The sequence below is a fragment of the Gobio gobio genome, assembly GCF_949357685.1.
Source record: "Gobio gobio genome assembly, chromosome: 5".
NCBI classification, from domain to species: Eukaryota; Metazoa; Chordata; class Actinopteri; order Cypriniformes; family Gobionidae; genus Gobio; species Gobio gobio.
In genome coordinates, this window is record NC_137101.1 from 17,362,611 (window position 1) to 17,377,925 (window position 15,315).

General features: G+C 47.5%; 1 protein-coding gene across 1 annotated transcript in view; it reads left to right on the forward strand.

Moving 5' to 3' along the window:
• col7a1l (collagen type VII alpha 1-like) overlaps positions 1 to 15,315 on the forward strand; it is a gene marked incomplete at its 3' end in the record, with an annotated part of 75,007 nt that overhangs the window by 23,553 nt on the left and 36,139 nt on the right. Inside the window, exons 19-28 of the mRNA XM_079816479.1 lie at positions 19 to 165; positions 608 to 871; positions 2,577 to 2,716; positions 2,857 to 2,980; positions 3,073 to 3,216; positions 5,687 to 5,874; positions 5,964 to 6,044; positions 6,127 to 6,144; positions 6,236 to 6,262; positions 14,761 to 14,829. Coding sequence (XP_079672605.1) covers positions 19 to 165; positions 608 to 871; positions 2,577 to 2,716; positions 2,857 to 2,980; positions 3,073 to 3,216; positions 5,687 to 5,874; positions 5,964 to 6,044; positions 6,127 to 6,144; positions 6,236 to 6,262; positions 14,761 to 14,829 — 1,202 coding nt within the window. The remainder of the gene's footprint in view (positions 1 to 18; positions 166 to 607; positions 872 to 2,576; positions 2,717 to 2,856; positions 2,981 to 3,072; positions 3,217 to 5,686; positions 5,875 to 5,963; positions 6,045 to 6,126; positions 6,145 to 6,235; positions 6,263 to 14,760; positions 14,830 to 15,315) is intronic.

Consider the following 15,315-nt stretch of genomic DNA (forward strand, 5'->3'; position numbering starts at 1 on the left):
CCTTCATGTTCTGTGTAGAGGTGGACATATCCACTGATCTGCTGAGTTCTGGCTTCACCTCCTATAAGATCCGAGGTCTCCAGTATGGCAGAACCTACATCTTTTCCATCAGACCACTTTATGGGGAAGTGGAGGGTCCAGTCACAACCATCACTAAAAGGATCTGTAAGGCCTTAACTTTGCAAGTATCATTAGCATTTTACATTTTTAAATGCGAATCACTCATCATAACACATATCATATCATAAGGCATGATTGATGTGTTAGACACATCTGGTGTAAATTATTTTCTCTGTTCATGCTTGACTGGAAAACAAAAATGCTGATTAGTGAATGAAAATTTATGCAAGTTTGTGAAACTCACTATGTAGGAAAGTGTATGTATTTTTAAAACACTACCGTTCGAATGTTTGAGGTCAGTACTTTTTTTTTTTTATGAATTTAATTTGTTGAATAGATCAAAAGATGCTGAAAATTCAGCTTTGCCATCACAGGAATCCATTAAGTTATACGTCTTTCAAAAATATTACAAATTTACTGACTGCAAACTTTTTAATGGTGTATACTAAAGGCAAAGAGCTTAAGACTTTTTGTGCTCAATTTACAGTGGGAGCTCCTCATCTCATTCCTGTCCAGAGCTCCACGCCGGCCTTTGTCTCCGCTAATACCAAGAGCAATGACATGCACCTTCCCACCACAACCAGAAACACTCACACCCCAGTGGTCAAAGCCCCCAGCACACCCACTACCACTCAGAGACTCGCAGTGAGGCCTCAGATCACAATCGGCCAAACTGCTTCAGCACTGACCAGAATTACCACAGTAAATGACCAAAGCAGCCTCTATGTTGAGACGCCCCCACCTGGACCAGGTCATTCAAATTTTGTCTCAATCATGTTTAAATCAATATTTTGCTCTTAAAATGTATAAACTGCTGCTGAAGTTATGTTTTAAAGGGGGGGTTATACAAATGTTTTATGCAAAACAATTTTCATGACATTTTCCCGCCATCTCAGTGATCCTTAGAATAAAACAGGATTTTTGTAGTTTATTTTCTTTTTAGACTTGTAAATGCATGTGAAATTTAAAACAAGAACCCTTTCTAACATTGTAACAGTTTTAAATACACTGCTCAGTTTGCTGAAATATACCATACAAATAGACTATTAATAATTGTTTTCACATGATGTAAAGCTTCTAAGTACAATTTCCAATGAATTACCAAAATATATATTTAATACACTGATCAGGCATAACATTATGACGGTCCCCCTTTTGCTGCCAAAACAGCCCTGACCAGTTGAGGCATGGACTCCACTAGACCCTTGAAGGTGTGCTGTGGTATCTGGCACCAAGATGTTAGCAGCAGATCCTTTAAGTCCTGTAAGTTGCGAGGTGGGGCTTCCGTGGATCTTGGACTTGTTTGTTCTGCACATCCCACAGATGCTCGATTGGATTGATATCTGGGGAATTTGGAGGCCAAGTCCACACCTCAAACTTGTTGTTGTGCTCCTCAAACCATTCCTGAACCATTTTTGCTTTGTGGCAGGGCGCATTATCCTGCTGAAAGAGGCCACAGCCACCAGGGAATACCATTTCCATGGAAGGGAGGACATCGATGGCAGGACCCAAGGTCTCCCATCAGAACATTGCCCAAAGCATCACACTGCCTCCGTCGGCTTGTCTTCTTCCCATAGTGCATAGTGCTCCGTGTCCCCTGTTGGCGCTTTCAGCAGTGGACAGGGGTCAGCATGGTCACCCTGACTGGTCTGCGGCTATGCAGCACCATACGCAACAAACTGCGATGCTCTGTGTATTCTGACACCTTTCTATCAGAACCAGCATTAACTTCTTGAGCAATTTGAGCTACAGTAGCTCGTCTGTTTGATCGGACCACACTGGACCACTTTTGATATATATTGACCACTGCAGAGTGCAGAACGGGAACACCACACAAGAGCTGCAGTTTTGGAGATGCTCTTACCCAGTCGTCTAGCCATCACAATTTGGCCCTTGTCAAACTCGTTCAAATCCTTACTCTTGCCCATTTTTCCTGCTTCTAACACATCAACTTTGAGGACAAAATGTTCACTTGCTGCCTAATATATCCCACCCACTAACAGGTGGCGTAATGAAGAGATAATCAGTGTTATTCACTTCACCTGTCATAATGTTATGCCTGATCGGTGTTTATATATTATGTGATGTTTATATTATTTATATTATTTGATTATTTCGATTATTACATTTCAAATAATATGAAATCAAAAAATCTAAATAAATAATCAAATAATCTAAATTATTGTTGGTATGTTGGAATGTTGGTAACCAAACCTTTTTGGCCATTGGCCTCCATTGTGTGGACAAAACACACAGACGAAAGAAAGTCATACAGGTTTGGAACATGAGAGTGAGGAAATTATGACAGAATAATTTTTTGGTGAACAATCCTTTTAAATTAATCTCCAAAAGTAGAAATTTTACAACACTGTCTACCCACTCGAAACAGTGTAAACCTGCACTATGTGAACGTGTGAATGAATTGTGTGTTGTGTGTGAATGAATCTTTCTTTTAGTGTGTGGCAGGGTGAAAGCAGATATCGTGTTTCTGGTTGATGAATCCTGGAGCATTGGTACTAATAACTTTGGCAAACTGAAGGATTTCCTGTTCAGAACCGTCACCTACTTCCCCTCTATAGGACCTAAAGGAACACAGGTAGGACATGCTAATGCACTATATTAAAGTAAAAATGCTACACGTAATTCGGTATCATTCTGTCTTAGTCATGCACTGAATCAATAGTCTCAATCATTTGCTCTATGTGTGGACTGAACCATCTCATTAACTTGCCTTAGATAGCAGTAGTTCACTACAGTGATCAGCCCCGGATTGAGTTCAACTTTAACACTCATAAAGACCGTAGCTCTGTTTTAAGAGCACTCCGAGAAGTCCACTATGGAGGGGGCAACACAAAAACAGGTTTATGTACACATTTAAAGATAGAAATCATTGATGGCACATATTAGGGTGCAATCTGATCTAAAATGTGTTGATTGTGAATGTGTGTGTAGGTCGTGGGATCAGCTATGTCCTTAGGGAGATGTTTCAGGAGTCTCAGGGTATGAGACAGGAAGTCCCTCATGTTTTAGTACTACTGACAGATGGAAGAGCTCAGGATGATGTAGAGCCACCGTCCAGAATAGCACATGCTCTGGGTAAGTAATATAAACTGCAATACAGGAATAGCCAAACATTGAAATTCTGGGGTCACTTTTTTTTTAAATGTCTCTTTTGCTGACCAATGCTGCATTTATTTGATCAAAAACACAGTAATATTGTGTAATAATATTATTACCGTTTAAAATAATCTTCAGTGTCACATTGTAACTATAGTCCACTGGAGGCAAGCTTGCAGTTGAACCCAAGTGCAGTTTATTACAAGTGAACAAAACAAACAAGGACTTGACTTGAACATACTTATTAACAGTGGTACAGGGAACAATACTAGACAAGGGAACAAGGCAAACATGAGGGCTTAAATACACAAGGTCTAATGGCTAAACAAGACACACCGGTGAACAATCAAGACAATGAACCAATGACAGAACTGGGCTGCGTTCAGCCCCGACAAAACGTTGCAAAATGTTTTTTAAACGGAAATGGTGGAGCGTTGAACACCCTGTTTCTTATGACGCAAGAGTTGCAACTATAGCAGCCGAGAAGGCCATTCTTTGTTGTCTGGCTATCACCAGACAAAGCTCAATTTAAGATTGAACATTGGTCTGGGGAGTCTGCTATGTATTTTCTACTGCACAAGAGGCGTGATCAACGAGCATAAATTAAATGACTCTGTTCGCAATTGGATAGTCCTCCAACCAATCAGACAACAAGAGGCTTGATAAACGAGCATAAATTAAATGACTCTGTATGCAATTGGATAGTCCTTCAAGCTTCAACCAATCAGACCACAAGAGGCATGATCAACGGGCAACGACCCATTGCTTCTCTATCCGTCATCATGTTAAACCCGCCAATAGCGCGCCAGGTGGATAAGCCAGTCTGTGATTGGTTCCCGCAAAAGTGTAACAGAAGCAGTAGAAATTAATGTACAGGTTAATTAATCGCCGGCAGATCAGGCTGGGTTTACCCAGTCTACATTCTTTGTGTTCTTTTTGAAGAATTGACCGTTCGCAAAGACCCACCCCCTTTAGTTACTGTTGCTATGTCCGACAAGCTGCGCTCTCACACCACACACACGTTCTCACGCAGTGAAAAACACATCGCAGAGCAAAGAGGATACTGACAACGCACTGACAGACAGGACAGAGCAGGTTACTTTTAATATGAAACAAATTCTCAACTCTAAAATATTGCAATTTTTAAATAAATGTAAACAATAAATACCGTTTTGTGGCTCTTTAATGTGTGGTGACATGTCGCTGTAGCACCTCAGTTAAAGCTGCTCGTGAACCAATCATCTCTTCCTAATTTATAGTATCAAATAAACATGAATGAACTTCAGAAGGAATGTTGTTTCAACCGTGGAAAGACGTCAGTACACACCGTTTTTCAAGTTCAAGTCCACCGACGTTAATCTACTAACTCTCTTGACTGCTTTGGCGGATTCGGCGAATGGCGGATTATGATTGGTCAGATCGCCGGTCAATCAAACTCCCGGCGAAGGGTGAATTGTCAGAGCCTGATGAAATCGGTATAAATAATGCTTAATACTGCAAAACACACTCAAACAGTCACTGCCCTTGCAGTGCAATTTGGTATATAAATAAACTTGCCTTGCATTGAAGCTAAAAATATAAACAACTACTTCATCATGTCGATAGGCTATATTTTTACTTTAAAACTCTTACAACAAACATGTCTTCCAATATCTTCAATTGTTGCGTATACCGAGCTTCAGCGGACACATTTGTAAACAACTTTTCTTGGACCCATTGTGCGAGCTATCTCTTTAATACAGCGTGGTTTATATACATGTTGCTGCTGATTGGGCTGACATTTTTGACACATCCCCCAAAAAAGAGAAACGTATCTCAAACCCTGTTGCACATCGTTGCACACAGTTTCCAGGAAACATGTCATTCAACCCGGAAACCGTAGCAAAACGTTGTGCATCGGTTTGAGCTTGAACGTGCCCCAGAACTAAGAATCCACATGACTAAATCAACCAATGACAACAAGACACAAGACACTAGGGAAGCACATGACATGATCACATGAGGGCACAATGGAATCACATGACAAACCAGGAAACATGACAGTGAACATGACAAAATATGAACATGAACAAGAAACTAATCCAAGACACTAGACATTACAGACATCCTTCAGAAAGCATTATAATATGCTAATTTGGTGTTCAAGAAACATTTTTTGTTATTCTCATTGTTGAACAATTCTCATTTGATTAATAGAAAGTTCAAAAGAGCATTTATTTGAAGCAGATATTTTATTGTATTTTTTTAATATATTTTTATTGTCACTTTTGATCAATGTAATGTGTAATCTGAATTGAAGTATTCATTAAAAAAAATCACACTGATCCTAAACCTTTGAATGGTAGCGCAAGTATTATTTACTACTTTATCTGTGTCATGCTTTTTATGACACTTTAGTATAAGGCCAAATGAATGATACATTTCAGTTTTTGGTATACTTGTGTTTCAGGTGTCAGTGTTTTGGCCATCGGCATTGCTCATGCAGATATTGAGGAGTTGAGGACAATCGCCTCCCCCACCACTTACAAGAACATCTTCTTCGCCGGTGATTTTGATGATCTTCCGTCCATCGAGAGAGAGTTTATCAACAGTATCTGTAGCGAGGCCTTACAATCAGAGTTCAAACAACACGATGAGGTGGGTCGTGCAGATCAGAGTGGACTCATGGGTAATAATTTCACAATACATACTGCACAAGTCACAAGTTTTGTGTGTCTTTTTCCTAGTCTGCTCAACTGGACACACCCACAGATGACCCAGAAGCTCTCGCTAAACCTGAAGGGCCCAGCTGTCCTCTTACCTGCAAGGTAAACGCCTCCTCTATCCTTATTACAGTGGTCACGCCATTTCTTATATGAAAACTCATTCCCAGTTTGTTGTTGTTCACAGGGTCAGAAAGGAGAGAAGGTAAGTGGCTATCATGTTACTGTGTCCGATTCGATCATATAATTACAGTTTAACTGACATGACATGATCATTTTTTATTTCTCCGCTGCAGGGAGATGGATTTGGTCATGGCGGCCTGGTATGTTAGACAGTTGAAGACTTTTTTTCTCTCCATAGTCTCTAATCTCAATGGCTCACTTCATAATTCTGTTTGAACTCTGACAGACAGTCTCACTTTGTTAGACACCTTTGCTGAGGTAACATATTGTTATTGCTCATACTTAGAAATAGGGGTTTAAACAAACCCTTAACCCTAAAGGCCTGTTCACACCAAGAACGATAACTATATACTAAGTATATACTAACTTATTTAGCTTTTTTGAGTAGAGGTGTGCTGTAACTTTTATTAGCAATTAGACTTAGACAGACATATGATAAATTGGCCTAAAAATTCCAATAGTCTTACCTTAAAGGTGGCACCCGAGTAATTTTTAGGGACCAAAGTATCACAGAGACTTACAGTGCGCCCTTTTGCGCCTAACTTAAAGGGTTAGTTCACCCAAAAATGAAAATTCTGTCATTAATTACTCACCCTCATGTCGTTGGACACCCATAAGACTTCCGTTCAGATTCGGAACACAAATGGAGATATTTTAGTGTAAAGCTGATGCTGAGAAAGGCTTCAAAAAGGCCTCCATTGGCATTCAGTACATTGACACTTCCAAGATCCATGAAAGGCACTTACAACGTCGTTACAAAGTCTATCTCACCACAGTGACTCTACAATAATCTTACGATGCGACGACAATAGTTTTTGTGCGCAAAAAAAAATCAAAATAACACCTTTATCCAACTTGTTCTCGACTTCCGTGTATGCCTCCACGACGCATGCGCGAGAATATGACGCAGATCCGGCGTTCGGACACATGACCCAGAAGCGATTTGTTTACGAGCAGAGGAAGATGCGCGTGTCTAAGCTGTTGGATTCTACATTGATCGTGCTTTAGGTCTCGGCGTAGTGCTCAAAATGGGGCTTAAGTGTGTATTTCATGGATTCCGAACACCGGCGCTACGTCATATTCTCGCGTATGCGTCGTGGAGGCATACACGTAAGTCGAGAACAAGTTGGATAAAGGTGTTATTTAGATTTTTTTTTGCGCACAAAAACTATTGTCGTCGCATTGGAAGATTATTGTAGAGCCACTGTGGTGAGATAGACTTTGTAACGACGTTTTAAGTGCCTTTCATGGATCTTGGAAGTGTCAATGTACTGAATGCCAATGGAGGCCTATCTGAAGCCTTTCTCAGCCATCAGCTTTCAACTAAAATATCTTCATTTGTGTTCCGAATATGAACGGAGGTCTTACGGGTGTCCAACGACATGAGGGTGAGTAATTAATGACAGAATTTTCATTTTTGGGTGAACTAACCCTTTAAGGCCCGTTCAGGACAAAGATTTAGGGCCCTATTTTAACGATCTCAGCGAATGGGCTGAAGCACATGGCGCAGGTGCACTTAGTGTCGTTTAACGACAGTTGCGTGCCAGGCACATGGTCCAAAAGGGATGTACCTAGTCTCTTAATAAGTCATGGTTGTGTTTTGGGTGTAACGTGCAATAAACCAATCATAGTTTCATCTTCCATTCCCTTTAAAAGCAATTTGCACTTGCACCATGGCGGATTCGCTATTAACATGGCGGAATTTGCGAGCGAAAAGACTGAACGCTTCTCCAGAGGAATCCTTTTGTGTTTAATATTTAAAAATGTTTGTGTGCTGCTGCGCGTCTCTGTGTGTGTAATAAGCATAGTGTACGTGCGTTGTGCACCCGTCTATAGGCGCATATTACTAACACGCCCTTTAAATAACACAAAAACACTGCGCTATTGACTTTAGACCAGGTTTTTGTTGGTCAATGGCACAGTTGTCTTCAGCTGCCTCAAAATAGCAACGCGCCAACAATGCGCCTGACTACACCTTGTTTACAGACCAGCTCTCCCATCGGGCAAACAGATAGGTGCGAATGCATTTGCTCTTTAAACAACATGGCGCTGGACGTGAAAATGATAACTGCGTTTGGCTGAAACTAGCCAAAAACACTTGCATGGTGCCTGGCTTTGCATTGCGCCGGGTGTATGATATGGCCCATAGATAAAAATCGTTCTCAAAATGAAAGAATAGCAGAGTTCACACTAAAGCTATAATGATAACGGCACAGAGAAACAATATCGTTGGAATGACTTTCAGAACATTTTTATCCAGCTGATGAACAATAAAAACAATGACAGCCAATCAGAATCCATCCAGCTGTAACAATCTCGAGCATTTAAAGCGACAGACAAACACGCACTTATAATAAACAGAGCTGGTGTGGATGCTAATATAGTTATCTTTATAGTTATCGCACTTGGTTTGACCAGCCCTTTACGCTTACAAGCAACGACCAAGCAATTGTAGAATTTAAACATAGTTTTTCATCTAATATTTATAGTTTGTTTTATTTCAGCTATTTCAATGAATAAGAATAGCCTTAGTTCCCTTTCGTTCAGTCACTACGACGTACGTTAGTGACTAACGAATGGGGGTTTCGCTTAGAAGCCAATCATCTTCGAGTATTCAACAGCGCCCAATGGCAGTGCCAATGCCATGGGCATGCGGAATTTGCATGCGTAACTCCGCCCCACCTCGTGGGTATATAAGGAAGTACGCTGGCAACATCGCATTATGTTTCTGCTTTGGAGCCAAGAGGATCTCTTCACTCCTACAAGCCTGAATTCTGAAGTCTTCTCTTCAGTCTTCGAGACCAGCGGTTCTCCAGGGTGTTGGTGTTACGGCGCGTTCCAGCGATCTCATACTGCCTGCCTGCTGATCTGTGCAGTGATCTGCAACAGCTGTGTGTGTGTTTCCCTGGGCGCTTCGGCACTCTGCAGAGCTTTCCTCTCACAAAAAGAGCTTGCGCGTGGCACGTCTTTTTCAAGACGGTTCGCCCGTGCACTTCCGGGTGCGATCGATCTCCGTTGCTGTCTATGGGCACATTCACTGCTCGATGTGTTTGGGCTTCAGCACGTTCGGGCAGTGTTTGTGGATGCGTCATGTTCCCACTGCGGGAACGTGACCATCGCGATGTTGCGGTCGAGACTCAGTGATCTCCGTAAGGAGAGAGAGTCCCCTCTGCCACACCCCAATCTACCGTCTCCGAGTGAGGTGGTACTTTGGCTGGTGGCCAGGGTGACCTGAGTGCGGTGCCGTGGTATTAAGAACCCCGACGATCATTCCTCGGGCCACGCCCCCTCTCGCACATTGCTTAAACCCGCGAGTGTTGGACTGAAACAGCGGCCCGTCTCTGACGCCTCGTTCGTTTCGTCCACGCTCCAGATAGCAGTGAGATGTCGATCTCCGCATCCCAAGGTGGGCTGGAGTCCTTTGGGGATGACGATTAGGAGTTGTGCTCCGCCTCCGGGTGTGTCAGCGCTGCCTGATCCGACCTAAGGTGGACAGCCATGTTATCTCGGGCAGCCGCGAGTCTCGCGTTGGTGTGGAACTCCGCCCAGTCGCGAGTGCTCGTGGTTGCGCGATTGGTTTTTGGGGACGGCACCCGACAGCTGTTGGGCCCCGCCCCCAATGCCTTTCGCTCCCGAGGTGCATGAGGAGATCACGCGGTCCTGGAAGTCCCCGTGCTTCCCGCGATCGTTTGGTGGCCTCCTCCGCCTTCTCTGCCCTTGATGGGGCCGCGGCCTAGGGTACACTGGGGCCCCCTCACCCCCACTGTTGAACTCTCTGTTGCGCACTACGGTGTCCACAGAGGGCTTGACGTGGCGTGGTGTGGCTGTCCTAAGCACCCTCCCAAAGCCTGTGGGCTCGTCTACTTCGGTGGCGTGGTCCTGCAGAGCTACGGGCAGGCCGCCGCCCCATTGCACATGCACAAGGGTGGAGCCGACCCAGGGCTCTTCATTGAGCTGCGTGCCGCGACTGATCCCGCCCCCGGGCGGTGAAGGTGGCCACACGCTCCCTGGGTCGGGAGATGTCCACAGCTGTGGTCCGGGAGAACACCTGGCCTTACCTGGTGATTTGGAGGACGTTGAGTGGGCCCGCCCCCTCAACTCACCCATATCCCAGGCTGGCCTCTTCGGCGGCGCGGCTGGGAACTGCGCCCAACAGTTCTCGGCCGCCCCAGAGCAGACTGAGGCTGTAACACGTACTGCCCCGGCGGCCAGCTGCTGCACCAGCCGCCGGCTCAGTCGCCTCAGTCCGCTCGCCGCCGAGGGCGCCCTCCCTCTTCCCGCCCGGCCCCAGCAGCAGCCTTAACCTGGGCCGCGCCGTGGAGGTGGTTGAGGATGTAGCCCAGTCCGCTCCCCAGACTGGTTAAACGCCACGCTGGAGGTGGACAACTCAGAGATGGGTTCCAGTTCTTCCCAGGGGATGGTAGCAGGGCCTCTCCTTCCCCCGGTGGAGGGCCGGGGGAAAATCCTTCCGCTGCTGGCCCCCCGGGCTAGCAGCGCTTGGGAAGAACTCATGTTCCTGTCTCTGAGGACCCAGAGACCGGTGATGACAGTGCGCGCCACCCATGGGTCCCGCCACTCGCATCCCTCTCTGTCGCCAGCCTCCTGGCAGAGCAGACCCCAGTGGAACGCGCGTCCTTCCCTGGTCTCCTCTGTCAGGACGCAGCCGTTAACCGCACCCCCACACCGGGACGCCCAACAGCCTCCCTTGTCCGGGTCGGTAACGCTGCATCGCTGCCCCACTCCGGGTACACCTGTAGTCCGATTGACCCCGCTGGTGCAGTTCCTGGGAGCCTGGCTTCAGATTCCAGGGCTGTCCCGCTGGGTCGCGAAAGACAGTCAGGTGCGGCTACGCGATTCAGTTCGCGCAGGTTCCTCCCTGCTTCCGGGGAGTCCGTTCCACTATGATCGGGGCTAATGCCCCCGTCATGCGAGCGGAGGTTGCCACCCTACTGGCGAAGGGTGCGATCGAACCTGTCCCTCCAGCCGAGGTGAATTCCGGGTTTTACAGCCCGTACTTCATTGTACCCAAAAAGACCGGTGGGCTTGACCGATCCTGGACCTGCGCGTCTTGAACCGTTACCTCCACCGGTTTCCGTTCAAGATGTTGACAGCGAAACGCCTTTTCGAATGCGTTCGTCCAGACGATTGGTTGCAGCGATCAACCTGAAGGACGCCTACTTCCATGTCTCCATTCTACCTCGACATAGACAGTTCCTACGGTTTGATTTCGAGGGGCGGGCATATCAGTACGCAGTTCTACCATTCGGGCTATCTCTGTCCCCTCGCGTCTTTACGAAGATTGCCGAGGCAGCCCTTGCACTCCTTCGGCAGCACGGGGTTCGCATCCTGAATTACCTCGACGACTGGCTCATACTGGGTCACTCTCGAGAGCAGGTTTGCGGACACAGAGATTTGGTGCTCCATCACCTAGCCCGTCTGGGCCTTCGGGTCAACTGGGAGAAGAGCAAACTTTGCCCCGCGCAGAGGATCTCTTTTCTCGGTATGGATCGACTCGGTCGCCATGTGCGCGCAGCTTTCGAGCGAGCGCGCGCAGTCTCTGCTGACTTCCCTTCGACAAGTCGAGGGCAAGAGTGCGGTTCCACTGAAACTGTTTCAGAGGCTCCTGGGTCATATGGCATCTGCAGCCGCGGTAACGCCGCTCGGATTGCTTCATATGAGACCGCTTCAGCACGGGCTACGCGATCGAGTCCCGAGATGGGCATGGCGGTCTGGCACGCTCCGGGTACAAGTGACTCGGGCCTGCTTACAGACTCTCTCCCCGTGGTCGAACCTCAGTTTTCTACGGACCGGAGTGTCCTTAGAACGAGTTTCCAGGCATCTTGTTGTATCAACAGATGCATCATCCACGGGCTGGGGTGCCATGTGCAATGGACAAGCAGCCACGGGCTCCTGGATAGGACCCCAGCGCCTTCTGCATGTCAATTGCCTCGAGTTGCTGGCAGTACGGTTCGCCCTGCACCGCTTCCGAGCGTTGCTGAAGGGTCAACATGTACTAGTCAGGACAGACGACACGGCCGGGCGGTCTACGCTCCCGCCGTATGTCTCAACTCGCCCGCCATCTCGTTTTTTGGAGTCAGAAGCATCTGAGGTCCCTTCATGCTGTCCACATCCCGGGAGTCCTGAACCGTGCAGCCTACGAGCTCACGGCTTCAGCCACTTCCTGGAGAATGGAGACTCCATCCCCAGACGGTCCAGCTGATATGGGAACGGTTCGGCGACGCACAGGTAGTCCTGTTGCCTCCCAGGACTCTTCCCATTGCTCCCTGTATTATTCCCTGACCTATGGTTGGCACGGATGCACTGGCGCACAGCTGGTCGTCGGGGCTACGCAATTATGCGTTTCCCCCAGTGAGCCTTCTCGCACAGGTACTGTGCAAGATCAGGGAGGACAAGGAGCAGGTCATGTTGGTCGCCCCGTTGGCACGGCCGGACCTGGTTCTCAGAACTGCTACTCCTTGCGACAGCCCCTCCCTGGCCTATTCCTCTGAGACTCCTCACTCAGAGACGGGGCACCTTTTGGCACCCGCGTCCAGCGTTCTGGAAGCTCCACGTGTGGCTTCTGGACGGGACGCGGCTGGTTTGAGTAGCCCTCCACCTGCGGTGGTCGCTACCATCACTTCCGCTAGGGCAGAGTCTACACGACACCTCTATGCGTTGAAGTGGGACCTCTTCGTCACATGGTGCTCTTCCCGCCAGGAAGACCCCTGGAAATGCCCGATCGGGTCTGTGCTTCGTTTCTCCAGGAGGGGGTGGGACGAAGGCTGTCTCCTTCCACCTTTAAGTGTACGTGGCCGCAATATCTGCCTACCACGATCTCCTGGGAGACAAAAAGGTAAGTAGCAGCACGACCTGATCATCAGGTTCCTGAGGGGGGCGAGGAGACTGAATCCTCCTCGCTCTCCTCTCGTTCCCTCTTGGGACCTCTCAGTAGTCTTAAGTGCTCTGCAGAGGCCTCCCTTTGAGCCTTTGCGGTCGGCCGAGATTAAGTTCTTGTCTATGAAGACGGCTCTGCTGACCGCATTGGCCTCGCTTAAGAGGGTCGGGGACCTGCAAGCATTTTCGGTTGACGAAGCGTGCCTTGAGTTTGGGCCGGCTAACTCTCACGTGATCCTGAGACCCCGGCCCGGATATGTGCCCAAGGTTCCTACCACTCCGTTCCGAGATCAGGTGGTGAACCTGCAAGCGCTGCCTTTGGAGGAGGCAGACCCAGCCTTGGCATTGCTCTGTCCAGTACGCGCTCTCCGCGCCTACGTAGACATGACGCAGTGTTTCAGGACCTCAGACCAGCTCTTTGTCTGTTATGGTGGAGAGCGGAAGGGAAGTGCTCTCTCAAAGCAGAGGTTGTCTCACTGGATAGTGGACACCATTGTTTTGGCTTACCAGCAGCAAGGCCGACCATGTCCCCTTGGTGTGAGGGCACACTCCACCCGGAGTGTGGCCTCCTCTTGGGCTCTAGCGCATGGCGCCTCGCTAACAGACATCTGCAGAGCTGCAGGCTGGGCGACACCCAACACATTCGCCAGATTCTATAATCTCCGAGTGGAGCCAGTGTCCGACTATGTACTCGCCCCTACGGGTGGCCGGTAATGGGCCAGGCTCAGGTGTCTTCGCTTGCTCGCCATTCCACTCCCAGGACTGGATACGTGCGATATTTTCCTCAGGTGAGCTCCCCGAGAGCCCTGAGCTCCTCCAGCACTGCTTACGCCGACATCAGTTCAGTCTGCCCTTTCGAGCCCAGACCCTCATGTCCGGCCAGGTGCTCCGTGTGCATGGTTCCCTCTGGCGACCCCCACACGAGTATTTCCACCGTAAGCCTCCTCAGTGAGCAGGTGTCTTTCCCTTGGCAAGTCCCTGCCACCCCTAGGGTTAAAAATCCACCTTCGGCTGGTACCCTAGTGATCTTCCATATGCAGCCCTCAGCGGGTCATATGTGTATTCTCTAAGCCCTCCCTACGGTAGGCATCTTGGCATTCCCTCACTGGGATATGCTTCCCAGTGTACCTTGGTAATCCTGTGTTAAGTGGGAGTCCTACGGCCTTAAGTGGCGGGATCTCACACTTACGCAGGGCACTGGATGACAGCTGAGTGGCGTTGTTGTATAGGATCCCCCATTCGTTAGTCACTAACGTACGTCGTAGTGACTGAACGAAAGGGAACGTCTCGGTTACGTATGTAACCCTCGTTCCCTGAGGAGGGAACGGAGACGTACGTTTCCTTTGCCACGTCAGCTGTGCTGCCTGGAACGCGGAGTTCAGTCTTGGCTCCTGCAGCAGTAACATAATGCGATGTTGCCAGCGTACTTCCTTATATACCCACGAGGTGGGGCGGAGTTACGCATGCAAATTCCGCATGCCCATGGCATTGGCACTGCCATTGGGCGCTGTTGAATACTCGAAGATGATTGGCTTCTAAGCGAAACCCCCATACGTTAGTCACTAACGTACGTCTCCGTTCCCTCCTCAGGGAACGAGGGTTACATACGTAACCGAGACGTTTTAGTTACCAATAACAATACTGGTCTTGCACACACAATTTCTTCAGAAAATATACAAATTTAGTGTCTTGCGGTATTTTTTTAAAAAGTGTTTCTTTTTAAAATATCTTTCTGTTGACACAGCGACTCAAGCAAGGCCCAGGGCATTATGACTCATTCTCTCTAAAGGTCAAAGGGGAGAAGGGTGAGCGGGTGAGTACATCCAGCATCTGAAGCACTCATGCCGTCCCACAGCACAAACTTAAATAAACACAAATAAAACACCCCCGTCCTCTCCGTAATTACACATTCATGTTTATGTTAGTTACTGGAGCATTTATAACTTAAACCGAGGCGTTCTGTTAATGATGAGATTGTTTTTGTGACTTGGTTGTTGTTTTAGTAGATTAAAGGATTAAATCTAATTAATAATATCACAGATCTGTCTCAATGCGGGGTGCTATTCATACTTTGCTTTTTTCCCTTCTTCCTGTTATCTCTTTGAGAAGGCGGCACATGAAAGCGCTTGTCATATCAAAGCGACTCTTTTGAATAACAAATGAAATGTGACAGGTCTTGCTAACAAGATCAGCATTGTTGTAGATGTTTCCTTATTTATTTTTGTGATATGTATCAATGTGAATGCGTGGAAATTATATTGCTCTATATTTGATTTCAAAGTAATACGTGCACTGAAGA